This window comes from Lagenorhynchus albirostris, chromosome 1 (assembly GCF_949774975.1).
Source record: "Lagenorhynchus albirostris chromosome 1, mLagAlb1.1, whole genome shotgun sequence".
In the NCBI taxonomy this organism is placed as follows: Eukaryota; Metazoa; Chordata; class Mammalia; order Artiodactyla; family Delphinidae; genus Lagenorhynchus; species Lagenorhynchus albirostris.
Window position 1 is genome coordinate 48826812 of NC_083095.1, and position 21300 is coordinate 48848111.

Consider the following 21300-nt stretch of genomic DNA (forward strand, 5'->3'; position numbering starts at 1 on the left):
ACCGCAATGAGAAGCCCGCTCACCACAATGAAGAATAGCCCCCGCTCGAACTAGAAAAAGCCCGCACACAGTAACGAAGACCCAACACAGCCAAAAATAAATAAACTTTAAAAATATAATAAAAAAATAAAATAAAATGTCATATACAAAGCACTCTGGGTAAAACGTGATAAAACGTTAAAAGAAAAATTCCAAACCACATGGTGTATGCAAAATGAACTATGTTGTAACTTTGTGTAACTGCTGTTCAAATAATGCTGTGCATTTCCCCCCCACACCTTATATAATTATTATTGTTCCGCTAGTTTAAATCAAGTATTTGGAGCCTAACTGATAAAGCTCTTTAACAACTATTAAGGAAATAACAATGTTCTTGTTTAAAAACTGTAATTAAGTAAGGTTGTGGCTCTGAAGTCTTACCTGCTGTGAAAACAAGCTTGAGTTTTTTGCATTTGCATATTATGAGTCTTTAAGGCTACATTTTAGCTGACTGTGAAATTTTTCAAGTTCTTTAATCTTCAGGAGCAATGGGAACATTAAAAAGTGCCATAGAGTATGAGGTATTAAGAATAAGAATGAAAGCATTATCTAAAAATATACTCTATAGGGAACTTTCTAATAAAAACAGCATTTGATTCTCAATGTCAATGGTTTGATATTGAGCAAGAATGTTTAAAATACGCTCCAGAAAAAGAACTGTTCACTCTCTTCTCAGTGAAGAGGTGTAACCTCTTACCCATAATTTATATCACTCAAAAATTTTGTGGCTCCTACATTTACCATCATTTGATTTCCAAAAATTTCCAAGTTCCCATATTTATTACCTGATGATTAAAATCATTTAGAACAGTCCCTATTAGTTCAACTCATGGAGAATTAAAAATGACCAAAACATTAAATTTACCCCACATGCAGAAAGGCAACATTCTATCAACTACATTTGTCAGGGAACAAACTTTGTTTAAAAAAAAGTTTAGAAATGATTTAAAAAATGAGACCATTAATGAAATAGTTTTGTTACAGTTAATTTGTTCTACCACAACTCTACAAATATCAGCTGCTATTTTCCAAAGACAAAAATAACACTTTGTAGAACACGACAGGCCTTTGGCAGCCCTGAGTTGGCTTTCTAGCGAGGAGGGAACTCCATACTACTTAACCCAGTTCCTCCTCCCCGTCCTTTGGTCCAACAGCTTGCTTGCTAATGAGGAGTCGGGACATGGCAGGGCCGTCTATGGACCCTGGAATAAGAACAGGTCTACGTGGGAGTCAGACTCCACAGCTGAGTTTCATTAACAGTGAGACCACAGCTCAAAGAAATGAAAACAAGTGCTACTCTATTAAGTGCTCATTCACTGAGCAATTCCCAGGTACCACGCACTGTAATAAGCATTTATTCATGTTATGTCTTTATATCCTCACAATGTCCCTGTGAGGAGAGTAAGATTATCTCCACTTTATAGAAGAGGAAACCGAAGCCAAAAAACTAACTTGCCCAAGGTTGCAGAGTAAATTGTGAAGTACAGATTTCCACCTACATCCCCCATCCTACCCTAGACTTACTAAATCAGCATCTCCAAGGAGTGGAGTCCAATAGTTTGGGTATTTAACAAGCTCTCCAGGTAATTCTGATGGACATCAAGTTGTAAAATCACTGATCTACAGGAACGAATGGACTGGCTATCTGTCAGTCTGTTCTCTGTAATTATCTTCCTCAGCTAAGATTTTAGTACAAATTAATTTCTTAGAAAATTATAGTCAGCTCCTAGTATTCCTCATGAAGTCAGATTAGTCTTCCTTCTAACTTACCTGAGATCAGTAAGGTTTTGCCCCATATCCTGTATATGAGCATACACACACATAAACACATGTATACACATTCCACCAGATGAAAAGACCGAAGAAGTGGAATGGAGAGAAGTTTCTTAAGTGCTTATGCTTGTATTTATGTATATTTAAAAATTTTAATTGATCTTTTTATATAACTGTATAAAAGAACTCAAATAGCATATTCATGTATACATGTAAATTACATTTTGATATATTCTGACAGTGCCCATACTGACAAAGAATGATAATGTTGCCAAAAATAACAGCCTATCACTTCACAAAACCAAAACAATTTCAGGTACCCTGAGTAGAAATGTAGCTAATCAAAGGAAATTCTGCCTAACGGATTGATAAAGTTCATTCAACAGGCAGGTTTGATGCTCAGACAATTCCTGTGAGCAAAAACAAGGTTACATTAGTAAATCTGTGAAGAAACTGTGGTGACTGACAGAATAAAACCAAAATAATTATGGTAATAAGCAGAACCTTTTCCTATTTAAACTTTTAATGGAGCTATTTAAATGTCATATAGCTTCATTATAACATTTAGAAATATTCTTTTATACAGCAATTGGGTTAAAAATATAGTTGCATATAGCAAAGAAAACTAATTCAAGGCTTGCACTAAGGCAATTTTTCCCTTAATTCCATCAGAATACAATCAGTGAAAGAATATGAAAGTTGATAATAGGGAGAGGGGTTGAAAAATGCTAGGCATGATTGTGGTTACATAAAACTGTTCGGCAGTCTCTACCAAAGCTAAACATATGTGTACTTCATGATTCACAATCCACTGTCGGGTATAAGCTCAGAAATGTATACATATGTGCATATACATAAAATGTTCCAAATAGTTTCATTTGTAACAGCCCCAAACTTAAAATAACCCAATATCCATCAATAATAGTTGGAAAAGAAACTGGACATATTCATACAATGAAATATTATACAATAATGAAAACGGAATTACTGTCACATGTGATAGAATGGATGACTTTCACAGGCCAAATGTTGAGTACATAAAATATACCCAGATATAAAAGTGAACATATCACATAATTTTAGCTGCATGAAGTTCAGAAACAAGAAAATTACTCCATGGTGATAGAGGTGGGAATAGTCATTACCCTAGGGTGGAGATTACTGACTAGGAGGGATCACAAAAGATCTTTCTGGGGTACTAGAAATCTACTATATCTCAAGCTGGATGATGGTTACATGGATGTATACACTTGTAAAAATTCACTGAGCTGCTCACTGAAGATTCCTATACTTCACTGTAAGTAAATTATAAGCCAACTTTAAAAGTAAAAAATACAAAAAAGTATCATATTCCTCAATGTCCAGGTTAACTGAAAGAGTTAACTCTGACTCATGAACCATAAGCAACAGTTTAGTACTCAAATACACAGCCTATTCTTGAAATTGGCTAGACTTAGGCTACAGGTTACTATTAAAACAATGATCAAGCGCGTGTTAAAAAGCTAGCAATTATGTATTGCCATTTCACGTGTGTAGGTGACAACTCAAAATTATTTAAAAAGCAAACTCAGATATCCATAAAAATTGTATTTCAATAAAGGTTTAAAAATAGCAAAGTGTTCATGTTTCTATAATATAATAACCAAAATTCTCTTATTTTTACCAGACAAGAGAATGCTGAAAGCAGCTAAACTTAAGCCATAATTCAAAGTTTATACCTGTGTAGACCACTTTAATACCCCAATTCTCCCACATTATTAATGGTCTCATTCTGTAATGATTTCATCCTTAGCCAAGTCATAATTTGAATGTGGTCACTGGTGGGAACATCATCATTTAGACATTTCTAAAGTGGGATCTACTCACATTTATGATGATGTTCAGAGATTCATCGTTGGGAAGGAAAATACACACACTCCGGCGGTCTTGCATGACTCTGTTGTTATGGAAGTTCAATTTGTTCATTGTGTTGTGGGCTCTCTAGTGATCAGGGCTGGGCTCCGAGTCCTCGGCAATTCCTCTGGTTCCGAGCACTCCAGAGCCAAACTCTGCTCCTCATCACACGCCCTACAGAAGAAGCATCACGACGTTCGACTACGTGGGTTTCATAGCTGTAAAAAAAAGCCCAAAAGGAGGCTGTGAATAAAGGCGGTAAGGTTGGTGAGGAGAGAGAGGAGGAGAGAGACGAGGAGAGGAGCAGCAGCACGACTGGTCTCGTTGGCACAGGTACAGCACGTCTCACAGTGAGGGCTCCCTCGCTTAATCAATGAGAATGCACAGAAACGTACTCTGTGCTTTGCCCGCTATCAAGTGTTTTAAAACTTTCAGGGACTTCCCTGGGGGTCCAGTGGTAAAGAATCCGCCTTCCAACGCAGGGGATGCAGGTTCGATTCCTGGTCAGGAAATCAAGGTCCCAAACTAAGGAAACTAAGGTCCCATATGCCGCAGGGCAACTAAGTGCCACAACTACTGAGCTCACACACCTCAATGAGAGAGCCCGCGTACTGCAAACTACAGAGCCCAAGCGCCCTGGAGCCGGCGTGCCTCAACTACAGAGCCCACGCACCCTGGAGCCGGCATGCCAGAGCTAGAGAGAGAAAACCCGCAGGACACAACTAGAGAGAAGGCTGAGCACCATAATGAAAGACCCCAACTGTCTCAGTGAAGATCCCATGCGCTGCAACTAAGACCCAACGCAACCAAAAAAAAAAATAAGGAAAATAAATAAAATAACTATTAAAAAATAAACTTTCATTCAGTCATGAATTAAACATAAACCCTCTACATTTAAGGCAGTACTGTGTACTACAGGGCTCACAGAAGCAGAAGCCTGCCTTTGAGAAGTTTCCAGTCTCACATGGGAGAAAATGAAGGGTTCTGGAATAAACAAACAAAATGACAAAATCGCAACAACAACAAAATTATCAATCTCTTTCTTTTTTTCTTCCATTACAATCAAACTCAAATAAATGTCCTGGCTCTTACATTATATTCCTTCTTCAACCACTGAGGTCTGGCTTCCACTTCCTTCTCTTCACCAGCATGGCTTTGCTACAGGAAGCCAGTGATCTCTAGACCATCAAGAGAATCCACAGGATTCATTTTGATTGATCTCTCTATGTACAACACTTACTGAGGTTGTTAAGCCCTCTTTACAACTTTTTTCTTCCTGAGTTTTTATGGTGCTACTCTCTCTTCTGATTCTCTAACCTGACAATGCAAACTTAATTTTTCTATATGTTATTTCACCAACCAGTTAATACATAGAAATAACATGACTGTATAAACTATATTTGTATACCATGGATTTTGGATACCTCTCATATGTAATCAGTTTATTAAACCATGTCATTTTATTTTTTAACTTCTCTCAGATTTTCAGTGTATAGAATTTTGTTTGCAAGTAATGAAGACTTTATCTCCAATTTTCAATAATCACACTTTTATTTCTGTTTCATGTCTCATTGCATTGGCAAGACCTTGAAGAATAATTTTAAAACAATGGTGGATATTTTCTATATTTAATGAATGTGTCTAGTGTTTCATATATTATTGCTAATATAACACTATTCAACCAAGGTATGTTAAGACTATTTGTCTGTCAAACCATTAGTAATTATTTATATTGTTCCTTTCCAGCTACATTTGTAGGATATGTAGGAATTTCCAGGCAGAAAGTATAACCATACAGTTTTAATAGAAGAGCTATTATCACTGCTGACATAAATCAAAGCATACATGAGTCTTATTTGCTTAAGGTTCAATTTCCATCTGTTATCAGCAGGAAGATGGGACAGAATATATCTTACATGGCACCATGAGTAAATATAAACTAGTATTTCTTTTTAAAGTATGAATGAAATACCATCCACAAGGGAGCTACTCAAACTAAGTAAAAACATATACAGTAAGTATTTCCTTATTAGGAAGGTGACCAAAAGCCCCTTAGGAGTATTCTGCTTCTCTTAAAGCATAATAGCAATTGTTTCACATTAGGTTGCAGCCAGTACATCACCCTACAGGGTCACCAGAGGTCAGTGCTATAGTTCTCTCCAGTATGGGATGGTTAGCCAACGTGTTCTATGACCACAAACTAACTGCACTCCAAATCCAATCGTCAATCTGCAGAACGCACACTTTTAGTTTAACAGTTCCAACGCACCAATTGGAGGACCATTGTCGGCTGCATCAGAATCACCTAGGTGTTTGTAATAAATACAGAATCCTGAGCACAGTGACATTGCTACTGACTCATAATCTCCAGGGTCAGCGCCCAGGAATCTTAATCTTTTAAAAAAGCTCCCCAAGTATTTCTGATATGCAGTCACATATGGAAACAACACTTTAGCTAAAAGAAAGAAGTTGCTGAGCAGAGGGGTGGATATAACACCTTCATAGAAGATACTGGGAAAATATCTTGAGGTACAGAATTAGGGATAAGCAACTATGTGAAATATAGCACACATCATCACTATAACTAAAAAAAAAAGTCCTCAACATTTTCAAAGGTATGAATTCCTAAATCAGGTCAAATTTGTGTACTCAGAATGTTCTCCTAAAAAATGTAACTAGGTGAGGAAACAGGATATCCTGTATAACCTCTCTTAGCAATTCAGAAAGCACTGAAGGCTCTGAGAAGTCCTACGGGCAACTTCTTAAATTTAACTTAATAATTCTCAAACTTACTTGGGCACAGAATATTTCCCCGCAAGAAAAATCTATTAAGGTCCTGTAGAATAATATTCTCAGGCATACCACCTGAGAAATACAGTTCTGAAACAATTTCATTGTCAAATATTATATTTCATGGCAAAATTTTTCCCTATGAATTGATACATTCCAAAATTTAGGCCTCCTCTCTGACATTAAAATCTTTTCAAGAAATTATAAGCTATGATTAAATGTAACTTGTTTAAATTCAAACCCTTAAATGATATTAATCTCAGTATAATTATTCAAATCTATACTTCAAATTGAGTTACTCATATAATTTTCCATTTCTAATTAAACTAATTAAAGGGGGATAATTCTACTGACGTAATTTCTAGAATTTAAAAAATAAACTAGGGAAAAATATCTTCTGATTTTTGGGATGTTTCCAGAGCCTCATTAAAATAATTTTAAAATTTCATGGATATGATTTTTATTTACTAGTTTGTTTATGGTTCAGATAGTGCCGTATTAAAAAAAAAAGACTAGAAGAGGATTATTGAAGAAAATTTTATAAAAGCAGAGTCTTTAAGAAGCGGTGCTGCTTCATTGCTCCTTTTTCTGCTTTGAGGATAGCAAACTAGAAAAGCCCTGAAAGAGAGATAGTATTAAGATTTTACTTTACCCAGGCCTGCATTAAAGCTGATTAAAAGGTTCCACTGAAATAGCAAAATACCCATATCTCTAATGTGCTTTGGTATAAGATTTAATCTTAAGTTGGAGAGTCCTGGGGGAAAGAATTCGACTAAATTTAAACTAATTTTAATCATAGAATTTAGCCTCTGAGCCATTGGCTACTTATTCTGTATCCTAAGCTAAATCCCAACTCAGTCCCAGGAGGGCACATTTCCTACTCCAGGGCAGCCCTTGTCTGTTCAACCATCTTGGGATAGATTATTTATGAAGAACAAACCATGTTATAGTACCATATTTCCCAGACAACAACAAAACAGCTTAGATACTGATCAAACCCCATCCTGCCATCTTTACAAACACCCAACTTACAAATAAAATGTTAAGCTATAAGATTTCCCCACTTGAATTTTAAACCCACATTATTGTAAATTCCTTACTTTCTGACAAGCCCCATTGGTTACAAAGTTACTTCATTTCTTTTAAGAATCAGGAAGCTACCACCTAGTATGGACATTCAATATTGATTTTCATTTTTTAGAAATTATTGGATGTAGGCTTTAAAACTGGGTCACCCTGGAATAAAAGTATGGGCTTTAGTTCATTATAATGTATCAATGCTGGTTCATTACAAATGTTCCACACTCATGTAAGAGGTTAACAACAGGGAAAGTGGGTACCTGTGGGCTACAGAGGAACTCTGTGCTATCTTTGTAACTCCTGTATATCTAAACGTATTCTAAAGTTAAAAAGTTTATTAAAAAAAACCCTAGGTCACCAGAAACTTCCTACCCATACAATATGTATAGTCTCACTTTGAATGCAGGCAAAGGAGGATTCTCAATTCTGAGACTGTCGCCCTAAAACAAGTGAACAGGTGGTTAATTTGATAAGAAAATTACTATAATGCAAGCAAGTCTAATAGGCATATTTACACAGTCAATAAGGTATCTCTATTACCTAACAAAACTAAGGCAAACATTATCTTGAAAAATTGGATTGCAGACAGCCCTATCTTTTAATTTAATCACTACACATTAATGAAACTCAAGTTATACACACAGCACTGTAGTATTTACTTGGTGAAAAGCAGAACACAAAAGCAATAGAAGATGTGCCCCTATACTCATGAATTCACCATCTAGTTAGGGATATAACAGGGCCAAGGTGCTTAAGATGATGACGTTGTCCCTGCTTGCCAAGAGCACACAGACTCCAATGGGCATTTCTTATGAAAAGACATAACAGATGACAGCATTAGGTATATGAATACTGTAGCTAAGATCATTTTGGAAAAAAAGGACATGGTCTTTTAATGAATGGTATCCTAAAAGTGATACCAAAATGCCTTTGGTAAAATTAGTTGGCTTGCTGTTGTTCACTTATTCATTCATTCAGCATACAAGCATTAAACACCTACTATGTGTCACGTGTTGTTGTGAGTGCTGAGTACACAGCAATGAACAAAACAAATATTCCACTCTAATGGAGACAGACAATATAGCGTAGATGGTGACATGTACTATGAAGAAAAATAAACCCAGAGTAGGTGAGAGAGTTGATGAAGATAATGTGGTAGTGTGGACTGCTATGTCATACACAGTAACCCGGGGAAGCATCTCTGACAAGTTGATGTTTTAGCAGATACCAGAACTAAGAGAGGGATGTAATTTATTCCCTCCCTCCCTTCCTCCTTTCCTTCCTTATTTCCTTTCATTCATCCATCCATCCCAGGGAAGAGCTTTCCAAGTAGAGGGACAGTAAATGCCAAAGCTCACTTACTCTTCAGAAAAGGTAAAATAATAGCAATAATGATAGCTAACATTTACTTACTATGTGCCAAGTGCTGATGGTTATACTTATGGTATATCAAAGAAAACTGAAAACTCTTTGCCATGCTTCCCATGGAGAGGCGAGATCTGTTTCTCCTTCTCTTGAACCTGAGCTGACCCTGGACTAGTTCATACTCCGTCAAAGTTCTGCCTCATGGATGACTCAGTAACTTGTAGTTGTTATTCTTCTTGTCTATCTCCTCTATTCAGATCTTCTTAGAGCAGGGTCACTAGCTATGTGTGTATGTGTGTGTGAGAGTGTGTGTGTGTATTTTTAATCTCCAATGGCAGGCATATAGTACATGCTCATTAAAAGTGGGTTGTATGGCTTACTACACACATGTCTTTGGACAAGGAAGATTATACAACAGGGTTTCTTAACCTTGGCACTATTGACATTATGGGGCCAAATACTCATTGTAGTGAGGGGCTGTCCTGTGCATTACAGGATGTTCAGCAGCATCTCTAGTCTCTACTCACTAAATGTAGGGAGAATCCCCCCACCCCCCAGTTGTGGCAACACAAAATATCACCAGACATTGCCAAACGTCAACTTGCCAGCAAAATCACCCATTGTTGAGAACCAATTGTTGAGAGAAAGTTTCCTTATTGAGTCACTATGGGCTACTTTTACCATCCAGCTATTTTTTAAGTAGTAGTATAATTCTTACCAAATAAACATTTTCCAACTAAAGGTCAGCAACTAAGTTCCAAACTCAGAAATCTGGATTGAACCTTGAAGTCAAATTTTTCAACGTCTTGAATGTCTAATGGCCTCTAGCTTCAGAACCACTTTGAAGTTTAGCCTTCTTGAAACTTCAATTTAATTTTTTTTTTATTTTTATTTTTTTTGTCGTACGCGGGCCTCTCACTGTTGCGGCCTCTCCCGTTGCAGAGCACAGGCTCCGGACACGCAGGCTCAGTGGCCATGGCTCACGGGCCCAGCCGCTCCGCAGCACGTGGGATCCTCCCGGAACGGGGCACGAACCCGTGTCCCCTGCATCGGCAGGCGGACTCTCAACCACTGCGTCACCAGGGAAGCCCGAAACTTCAATTTTTAATGGAGTATATTGCCAAGCTTCTCATGTAAGTAGACTTTCATTATTACCAGGTACTTGTTGCTGGCGAGTCCTATTATTATTATTTTTTTTTTTTTTCGGTACGCGGGCCTCTCACTGTTGTGGCCTCTCCCGTTGCGGAGCACAGGCTCCGGACACGCAGGCTCAGCGGCCACGGCTCACGGACCCAGCCGCTCCGCGGCATGTGTGATCTTCCCGGACCGGGGCATGAACCCGTGTCCCCTGCATCGGCAGGTGGACTCTCAACCACTGTGCCACCAGGGAAGCCCGAGTCCTATATTTTGATCCCAGTATCTAGAAATATAAAAACTGACCTGGAAACAAATGATACCTGATTTTCAATTTGTCTGTATGCTCTCTGTATTACGAGAATATTTTCTTTCTTAAGTACGAGTCATTTGCTTACAAGGGTCATTTTGGATCCACAGAATTATTTTCCTCATATAATTTTATGAGTAAGTAGGGCTTCCCTGGTGGCACAGTGGGTTAAAAATCCGCCTGCCAATGCAGGGGACACGGGTTCGATCCCTGGCCCAGGAAAATCCCACATGCCGCGGAGCAACTAAGCCTGTGCATCACAACTACTGAGCTTGCACTCTAGAGCCCGTGAGCCACAACTACTGAGCCTGCGTGCCACAACTACTGAATCCTGTACACCTAGAGCCCGTGCTCCGTAACAAGAGAAGCCACGACACTGATAATCCTGCACACCGCAACAAAAGAGTGGCCCCCCACTCGCCGCAACTAGAGAAAGCCCACACGCAGCAACTAACACCCAACACGGCCAAAAATAAAAAATAAATAAATTTTTTTTTAAAAAAAAGAGTAAGTAAATTGTGCATTTTATGGACTCTTTTGCAGTTACTGTTTTATCTAAAAAAGCAAGTAGCTGACATCTATCAGCTATCTGGAGCCAAACCCTCTGGAAAGAACATCAGACTCTTTTGTTGCTGTCTCTTTCCCACCTCTAACCATTGTTCTAGTAGATAAAGGAGGGACTGAAAAGCTGAAGATCACCTCCCATATGGTTGAACATCAGACGTTTAGAGACAATATGGACAGAATACTGATTAAGAAGACAGACTTAACCTCCCCAATCAGACAAACCTGAATCCTACCTAGATTCTACAATAAGAGCTGTATGAACTCGGGCAAGGAACCTAATCTGTGAGCCTGACTCTTCATCTGTAAAATACGTACTACTGGCCTACTAGGATTATTGGTCAGATTAAATGAGACAATGGACATAAAGTACTAGATATCAGGTTGTTGGGGGGATGCTCATTAAAATAACCATCATGAGTTGCCAGCTCATGAGAAGATCTACAACTGATTGACAAAAACACGTATCACCTAGAGATCTAGAGCTTAGAGCCAGAGGCAGCATCAGGGCTAAACTTTGGGATGTCTATTTGGGGTGGGGAAGTTAAGTCTACTGTTGGTTGTAAATGGGACAGCTGTATTATATAAGGTGGTAATTCCTCTGAAATTTTATGTATTGAAAAAGAGAAAGTATGTATGAGTGTATAGGTTCAAATGTGTGTGCTTGTTGACTAAAGGATGGAATGTAAAAAAACATCTGTTTTCATCTGCTTGGTACCATCTCTCCACTGGGGAGTGTCCCTCTCCCATCCCAGATATTTCCAGTGGAGCTATCAATCACAGTGTACACTCTACTCTGGAAGGGTAGGGATGTGACTCAAGGCTAGCCAAACTGGGTACGTCATCTTCAGTCACAGTGCTTGGTCTAAAGGAAGAACATATAACTCAAGGCCAGAATTCCTCCATAAAAAAGTATACAAATGGAGAGGGCTGCTCCTCTCTTTGGATTGCTATTTGTGAGAATGATATGAGCCTGGAGCTGCTGGCAATCATCTTTACATGGTAAGAACTTTCCTGAAGAAGGAAGACATCACAGATGAAAGAGAAGCTCAGAAAGCATCCTCGTTACATCATTTGAGCTGCTACAACCAGCTGTGTCTGAAGCCAGAAACTACCCCTAGGAATTTCCATATGTGAGTGAATAAATTATTCGTTCTCTTCAGCTAATTCTGCCACTTGCAACTGAATGAGTCTTTTTAAATACAGCCCATCCAAACAAGCTGATATACTGCTTGATACATTCATTCATTAATTCACTGAATGCCTACTATCACTGGCTACCCACATCAATATTTACTTGAAAAAAACATTGCCCTAAGTTTTAAAGTTTTTCTCGATTCTAAAACAAAGGAGAATATTCTCTATGGTGAATATTCACCATTAGCAGAGAAGACCTGAGAGGCAGGAAAAAAATCTGAGTAGATGAAAAATTTAGGTGGTTGAGTTGCTGGTCAGATACCATCATTCTCTAAGATCATTACATACAGCAAGTGATTTATGGGTATAATGCATAACTTCATTCAAGGCAAACAAAGTATACAGGGCAATTAATTCATAACAGTAATTTTCAGCAACAAGAGAATATCTTATCTGGAATACTAATTTATGGGTGAATAATCCTCTCTTATTAAAGACCACTATGTGTTTTTACAGAATTGTGCTGAATATGCTTTTATTATGTTTTCCACTTATAATAAATTACAGTAGCTGCAAAAAAATGCTTTTTCTGCAAACAAAATAGCTAGAAAGCATCGTTGATATATAATTTCGGAATTGGTCAGTTTATAGCATAGTTGTAGCAATTTTGCAAAAGTTGGTAAGGGGAAAATCATTAAGTTAATTACCACATGCAATCTAGTATGGACTATAACCTGACTGTAACATTATACACACTATGTAAGTGGCTGTGTATGTCACTTGAAATGCAGTTATTATAATATATAGTTATTGTATGAAAAGTTTGCAGATATGTAAATATATGTATTTATTTTAAATATGTAAGTATACGTATATATTTTTACATAAATAGCATATGTATATAAATATGTACATATAATACAAATGATAAATACTATAATATATAGTTATTGTATGAGAAGTTTGCAGGTATGTAAATATATGTAGTTATTTTAAATATGTAAGTATACATATATCTTTTTACATAAATAGCATATGTATGTAAATATGTACATATAATACAAGTGATAACTACAAGTGATAACTACACGTGAAATGTAGCTATTGAATCAATGGAAAGTTTAAGTCAGGAAAAAGGCAATATAATGTGCTGCTTAAGCTTGGACTCTGTATGTAGCCTGACTGCTCCGATTTGGATGCCAGCTCTGACACCTGCCACTTGGATGCCCCTTGGGCAAGTCTCTTCACTTCCTTGTGTCCATTTTTTTCACCTCTGAAATGGAATTGTTGGGAAGATTATTAATTGGGTTACTCATTTACTACTAGGTAATGTTACTGACTTCCTATCATGGAAAGCAAGTGGAGGAATTGCTTTTTGGTAATATGTGTTGGTTCTAATCTATCTATTCTGTCATTAATCATATCTTGAGTTTTGCAAGACATAGTATTTTCCTCCTGTTAGTAGCTAATAAATTATTTCATTTTTGTATTTAACCAATGAGATTTGCTGCACCTTGAGGCTGGGAATGGAAAAGAACCTTCCAATTAAAGTGGACTTGAACTGGTGCCAAGTAATGCTTATCATACTCTAATGAATAAAATTATATGGCTAGTCCTTGGCTATAGACAAAGGCAAGGAAGCTTTGTATTGCAATAAGGAGAAAAATGAGTGAAATGGATGTACTCATAAGCTGTAGTTAGCACTGTAAATCACTGTGACCAACATGACTCTAGTAGGAAGCATAAAAATGTTCATACCTTTCGACCCAGTAAGCCAACCTTGGGAAATGTATAAGAAGGAAATAATTCAAACAGAGCACCACACTTTTGATCAAAGGTACTTAAGGAACCATTATCCATCAGAGTAAAAACTGGAAAAAAAAATCTAAATAGTCTAACAGCAGCAATGGATTAGTAAACTATTTTATGTCAAAAATAACATCAATAATAAAAAACACCAGGCTTCCCTGGTGGCGCAGTGGTTGAGAGTCCGCCTGCCGATGCAGGGGACACGGGTTCGTGCCCCGGTCCGGGAAGATCACACATGCCGCGGAGCGGCTGGGCCTGTGAGCCACGGCCGCTGAGCCTGCGTGTCTGGAGCCTGTGCTCCACAACGGGAGAGGCCACAACAGTGAGAAGCCCGCGTACTGCAAAAAAAACCCCCACCATTTACTGAGTACATTCCCCCCAAATCACAAATACCCACTACAGCCAAAAATTACCCTGTTTCACTGTATGTTTTTAGAACAGAACTTGCAGGAATAAAGAAGTAAAGAAAGCCTCTAAATCTAAGAGGTAGGGAGAAAAAAAGAAAGAAAAAGATTGCAAGTAGTCTGTTAGTCCATGAACAATCATAAGCCAACTGGCATTTGAGTCCTATAACACTGTTAAAGTTTACTACTTTTTGTCTCTCATACCATTTCTAAATTCTGGCCCTTAGAGACCTTATAATCTCTCTGAAGAGCTGAAATTAACAGTAGAAAGTAATACAATTGTATTTTAAGTTAAATGCTAAACTGCACGGTAACATAATGGTTGTGGGATTTGAGAAAAGACTGAGACCTGAGCAGAGTGCAGCATTCAGGCCAATTTCATGGAGGGAAAGGAATGACTTGTATGCGGTTGGGAGAAGAAGGAAGAACTGCAAGGGTGGAAAGCAACACAGTTAAGGCCCCGAGAGGGGAGGCAGGAGAGAGGCCTGCCCACCCCCCCGCCCCAGCAAAGGCCAGATGGATGACATCAGGACTTAGAGCTCCCCTGCATCTTAAGGCACTTTCTTCAGTACCCTGAGAGGCTTCTGGCTCATCAAGACATCATACAGTGGGTCGTTTTTTTCAAAGTTGTGTTCTAAGTTAATGCAACCAATCACCTCCTCTAGCTCTGGCAATGGTTTTGCACACTGTGGTATTCTGACTGCCAGACCTTTGAATTTTCCCCTTCTTTGACATTATTTTCTATGACCATACTCACTTTATTCACTCAATTATAGAGGCAAAGCAAAGGGTAATGATAACAGTGATACCTGGGGAAATAAAACCACCACTTGAGATTAAAAACATATTTCTGCAAAGCACCATTCTGGTATACTCTCCCTAAACAGAACAGTTATAAGCATAATTCTTTTAATCAACAATTACAGTGGCTTCCCTCCTGGAGTTCATAAAAGAAGTAATGGGAATCTTCAGAGTTATTTTAAATATTTCAAAAAGTCTAATAAAATTGGCATATGTACCCATGGTGATATCTCAAGGGAAGTTAAAAGCGCATTCACTTAAGTAACTTCAATATCATTTTTAAGTGCTTCTTTTCATAGCACAATTAGTTTCACCTGTCAGATTAAAAAGTGAAAACAAATGACTTAAATGACTTAAATTTATCTTGATAGACAATTTTTCCAAATCTAAAGCCAAGGAAGGTGGGAGAGAAGGATAACAAGTGATCCTCAATGGCTGAAAGGTTGGGATAGATTTAGTTGCTATATATACATTTAAAAAATAACCTTAGTAAGGAAAAAAAAAAACCCTTCCTTCTGTCTAGTCTATCATTCTAGTGGCTTTCTCTCCTGCCATACCTCCTCACTGTGTTCTCACTTGGATTTCTAAATGTTCTGTCTTGTCTCATTCTTTAAATCTACCACCCCCGCAATGCTGTCAGGGTGACCTCATTAAACTGTACATCCGATCTTGCATATCACACCCCAGCTCACATTCTTCAGGGCCACAGCACCTCCACAGGATCGCATCTGAACTGTGAGGCACAGCAAACTTTCACCATCAGGTCCCCTCCTTCCTCAGTGTGGCCATTCTCCAAGTCACGTTTTATATTACTGAAATTCTTTTCCTTATGGTTCCCTGAACAAGTTTTGCTCTCATATTTCCATGCTTTTGACCATGGTGTTTCCTCTGCCTATAATATCCTCCCTTGCCTATTATTCCACCCACCTCCAAAAGAACAAAAGCAAAGAATATTCATTCTCTCTGGAAAACTCAAGACACTGGTCTGTGAAGCACGTCTCCACATCAGTAGGCAGCTGAGGAAAAAAGTTGCACTTTTATCACCTTTGTACTTGTTAGCAAGTCTGTCTCCCCAGATAGCACTGGAACCTCCTCAAGGATAGGCTCTGGCAGCATCTCTGTGTTTCTAATGCCTGGAGTAGTACTGGGTCTGTAACAGGCACCCAGTAAGGTATGTTGACTAAATTATTTAGAAAGTCACCAGAAATGTGAATGAATTCCCTAGCAATTAAGATTAAAATTAGGTTCTTTAAGAAGCACTCCCCTCACCCCAGCAATGGGAGTCAGTATTGGTCACAGCTTCCTGAATATTTTCTGTATGTTAATTATAGGTGAAAGAGGGCACCTTTTTTCTTGTCTTTAAATTTAGTGGACAAACGTAATGTCAATACTGTCAACAAAGTACAGTTTTTAGGAAAGTCTCCATGTGTATCAGGTTAAGCCAACTTTCTCCATGTGTATCAGGTTAAGCAAACATATATAAAGATACATTGGTTGGGATGCACTAAGTTGCAAGTACCCAAGATATCCAAATTGAACTTGGACTCTGAAGCCACATTGCCTGGGTTGGACTCTTTGACTATTTACTAGCTGTATGACCTTGGACAAGTCCCTTCACCTTGCTACATCTCAGCTTCCATATCTTTAGAATGGAAATAATAACTGTATCTACTTTAAAGGGAGTTATAAGGCATATGGTAGACACTATATAAGTGTTAACTACTGATAGTTAAACTAGTTAAATGATATAAGGGCAATTTATAAAAATTAAAGTAACTGGAAGCCTAGAAGTAGGATGGGTAAGCTTGTGGCTGGTTTGATGTAGTAGTTAAACATGTCATCCAGGACCTAGTTTCTTCCTGGCACCTTGGAATCGCTCCACTTCAGGGCCGGCATCTCTCAGAGTAGCCAAATCAACCAGAATGTAGAGGCAAACAAGAGTACTGATACTCTGACTGGATGTCTTAGGCTACAAGCCCCCTATCACTGGGCAGGGGCATGGAATAGTTAGATTAGCTGAAGCCTCCCAGGGCCCACCTCCAGAGCTAGAGATGGGATCAACTTCCCCTGAAGTACATGGACATCAAAACAAAAACATGGGAAGTTGGGAGATGAAGGCAGATACTAGATAAGCAACCAACAAGAAGAACAAAGGCAATGGTAAAAATTCATAAATTTTAAACCACTGAAACTTCATTTTTTCATAGCCATCTGTATTCAAAAGTCATATCGGTTTAGCAACTAGGGCAAAAATTCCTTTCAACCAAGATGAATTTCTAGCATGACATTGCCAACAAAAAGTGCTGTTCTCAGGGAAAATCCTCCAACTTAGAAGCATCTGCTTCTAATTTCCACAATGAAATCTCTGATTCCTTCATTCATGGTAGATGCATTCAATTCCCTCTGACACAGAACTGCAGCTTTCTAGATAATAATTTTGCTGTGAAATTCTCATTATCTGGTGGTAGTATATGGAGCTCTTTAAAGAATTAAGCATTTGAGAAGCTGCTAGCTTTCTTATAACACTGAAAAAGGATTTTACATGTCATGAAATGGTTCTTAATAACAAGAATGAAATAAACATACAAACTGGAAATGCAAAAGTCCACTGGCAGTAGAATAGGTAAATAAAGTACGGTACATTAACACAATTCAGCACCGAACATTAATGAACTACAGCTACACATTAACAAGTATGAATCTCAAAAACAGTGTTGAACAAAAAAAGCCAAGTTGCAGAAGACTATATATGCTATGATTCTTTTCTATGAATAGCAAGTTCAAAAACAGGCAACCAAACAATGATTCATTTAGGGATACATACATATGCGGTGAGACTATAAAGAAAGGCAAATGAAAAATTAACCTCAAAATTGTAATAGTGGTACTGAGGGGTGGGGGAGGCTGAGGTAGGGAATGTCTTCAGGAAAGGGTCAGGGACTTCAAAGGTGCTACAGAAATAGTCTTTTTCTTAAGCTTCGTGGTAAATACAATGGTGTTCTTTTATAACTATTACTGTTTAAAATGAACATAGACATTATAAACACTCTTCTATGTGTGTATTTCGCAATTTAGAAAAGTTAAAGTCGGAGGTACTGATGTTAAAATGCTGTGAATAATCACATACCACTGATTAAACTTTAAAAAGATATGTAACAACCAGTTATACAAGGGTTAAGTCAAAACCCACGTAGTCACTAACCAACAATGCATCTTGAAAGGAATTCAGGATGAAAAAACAGGATGAGGCATTCCGTGCTTTAGATAAACAAGCTCCTAGATAGTTAGATGCAAATCTCAGGAAGAATTTCAAAGACCCAGCTTCTTGTATCTTCCCATACATAGAAAAACACTAGAATCATTAACTTGTGATATCTGTTCTTTGTGACTGTAGTAATCTTTTACCAAGATGTATGCTTGACTATCTGTATTTCCTAGCCCCAAAATTCATATACATACTGGCTCCTCACCTACCTCTTCAGAGCAGTTAACTCAGAGCTACTGAGTGGCTGTTTCCTGGGTTATATATAGTCCCCAGTGAGAATAAAACTTAACTGAATAAAACTTAAACTCACAACTCTCATGTAGTGTGTTTTCCTTTAAGTCAACAGTGGATTATGCATGGGTTTCTATCTACTACTAAGTGAAAAAGTAATGCAATAAAGTACAATCAAATGAAAACCTTACCACTGAATCAGATATTCAAGATGGTTCAGTCCAAACCCTTAATTTTACAGGTTAAGAAACTGACACTTAGAATGACTGGGCCAAGATGATACCAGGTAGTTTTAGGCAGCTGGTGTATTTTCCTTCCAGAATTTTTCTTCTCTAAGTTCTATTCAAAACTCCCATGGGTAGAAAACAATTTAGTTTAAACTAGTCTCTTTGCAAAGTTCATATTTCATATATTTAAATAGAAAGTTAAGAAACATGTTAAAATGATTCACTAAAGTAAACATACCCAAATGCTAGTAAAACCTGCCTTTTATCCTAATAGTTGTAGAATTATATGTAAAAAAAAAAGAGTTTATGAAGCCAGAAAAAGACTTTGAAATGCTAAGAATCCAATTTTTACACTTATACATAAAAATTATGGGCTGAAATTGTTTTAACCGGACACACCCAAATGAGCAGCATTACCTGGACACACCCTCACACACGCACACATACTGTGCATGTGTCAAACGTGCAGAATGGTGTGAAGTGAGACTCACAGGGCCAGGCACCCTCTACAGTAAAAGATCAAAAGCACAATCTACAGACTTTCAAGTAAAAGATTCCTCTGGACATTCTAACACGGCTTTATAGTGCTACAAAAGTCTTATTTAACATTCCTTTAGGGGTTTTGCTGTGAATATGTAAGTTAGAAACAAAACTATCACATAAATATAAAAGGCATCTGAAAATATCAATTTAAAAAGAGAAAAACAATGATTATTTTAATCATTAAAAACCCTCCTTAGAACTCTGATTTACAGTTTGAAAAATCCTTAAGGGAAATGATAAATGTTTGTTTTATATATGGCTTCTTTTTTTTAAACTGAAGTACGTATAGTTGATTTACCATTTTGTGATAGTTGCAGGTGTACAGCAAAGCGATTCAGTTATTTTTATATATATATTCTTTTCCAGTATAGGTTATTATAAGATATTGAATATACTTCCCATTGCTATATAGTAAATCCTTGTTGTTTATCTATTTTATATATAGTAGTGTGTATCTATTAATCCCAAACTCCTAATTTATCCCTCCCCTTTCCCCTTCGGTAACCATGGTTTCGTTTTCTATGTCTGTGAATCTGTTTCTGTTTTGTAAATAAGTTATTTGTACCGTATTTTTTAGATTCCACATATAATTGATATTATATGATATTTGTCTTTCTCTGTCTGACTTACTTCACTTAGTATGATAATCTCTAGGTCCATCCATGTTGCTGGAAAAGGCATTATCTCATTCTTTTTTATGGCTGAGTAATATTCCATTGTGTGTGTGTATACTACATCTTCTTTATCCATTCATCTGTCAATGGATTCTTATAGGTTGCTTCCATGGCTTGGCTATTGTAAATAGTGCTGCTATGAACATTGGGGTGCATGTATCTTTTTGAATTAGTTTTTGTCTTTTTTAGATATATGTATGACTTCTTTATTATAGCTTTACAAAATATTTACCATTGCTATTGTCATGCAGGGATACATCTCCAACACATTAAAAGACACTCATTCCTAACAAAGCTTTCAGTTACCATTAACCAGACTAACAATCTAAACTTTAAAAACATCTCGCCACCCACTTCCACCACCACCACCCCCCATTCCTCTGGGGCATCATCAAATCATTAGCCAATCTACTCTAAGGAGAGAGAAGTGGCTTGTGTCATTCTGGAGAAACATGAATCCACGACTGTTAAGATTGCTATGGGGAACTTCACTGGGAGCCAGGGCTGCGGCCTTAGGTTTTTCCCAAGGGAATCGTCAATCAGAAGCTGGCTCTCCTCTACCTGCCATCCAGTGTTTAATCCCCTTAGCTTCTGGAAGACAACTACCATGAATTTGCCAGTTCTATCAAGTATGAAATCTGATTTTCCAGTGGTACTTACCTATGTACTAACATTCTATTTCCCATATACCAATACACAGGCCTTATTTCTGGAACTCTTCTCAACTAGGGTTTTGAAATAAGATAAAAACCAAGGTCTACTCAATTATTACCCACATATTTCAAAGGGAATAGATATAAAAGCCACTTAACAGTGAACCTCTGGGCTCCTTGGTGTATGAAGTCAACAAAACCCAATAGTAAGTCACTAAATAGCCCATTTGACCTACCTGTTCATTGGATTTTCTGGTTCTGTGCTGTGCATTCCCCCTGCACATTGCCAAAAGAGAGCATTCCTTCTTACAGTAATCATCCTCTAATGCTGTGAGAAAGACTTCAAGTATGGTTTTTAAAGGGTGTGGAGGAAGGAGACCAGAATTATACCTTGCCCTACACTAACAGGGTTAATCCTCCATGAAAAATGGAACCACAGCTCAGCCCTGAAGGTTAGAGTTAAAAACAAACAAGCAAACCAATCAAACAAAAAACAGAAACCACCCTACCTCTGCTCAGGACTGAGTTTTTTATATGGCTCTAATCATGCTGGAATGGCAACTAGTTCTGAGGCTGACCTACAGACTTTTGTCCTGGAGAAACCAGAT

General features: G+C 37.7%; 2 protein-coding genes across 4 annotated transcripts in view; one reads left to right on the forward strand and one right to left on the reverse strand.

The window, feature by feature from the left end:
• The window catches only part of FRMD6 (FERM domain containing 6), a 79777-nt gene that overhangs the window by 31423 nt on the left and 27054 nt on the right, over window positions 1-21300 (reverse strand). For all 3 annotated transcript variants that reach the window (XM_060142669.1, XM_060142663.1, XM_060142657.1), the window contains exon 2: window positions 3679-3923. In XM_060142669.1, the coding sequence (XP_059998652.1) occupies window positions 3679-3777 (99 nt within the window). In that variant the 5' untranslated portion in view covers window positions 3778-3923. The remainder of the gene's footprint in view (window positions 1-3678; window positions 3924-21300) is intronic.
• The window catches only part of LOC132527896 (mucin-1-like), a 39768-nt gene continuing 27132 nt past the window's right edge, over window positions 8665-21300 (forward strand). Inside the window, exon 1 of the mRNA XM_060163922.1 lies at window positions 8665-8730. Within this exon, the coding sequence (XP_060019905.1) occupies window positions 8665-8730 (66 nt within the window). The remainder of the gene's footprint in view (window positions 8731-21300) is intronic.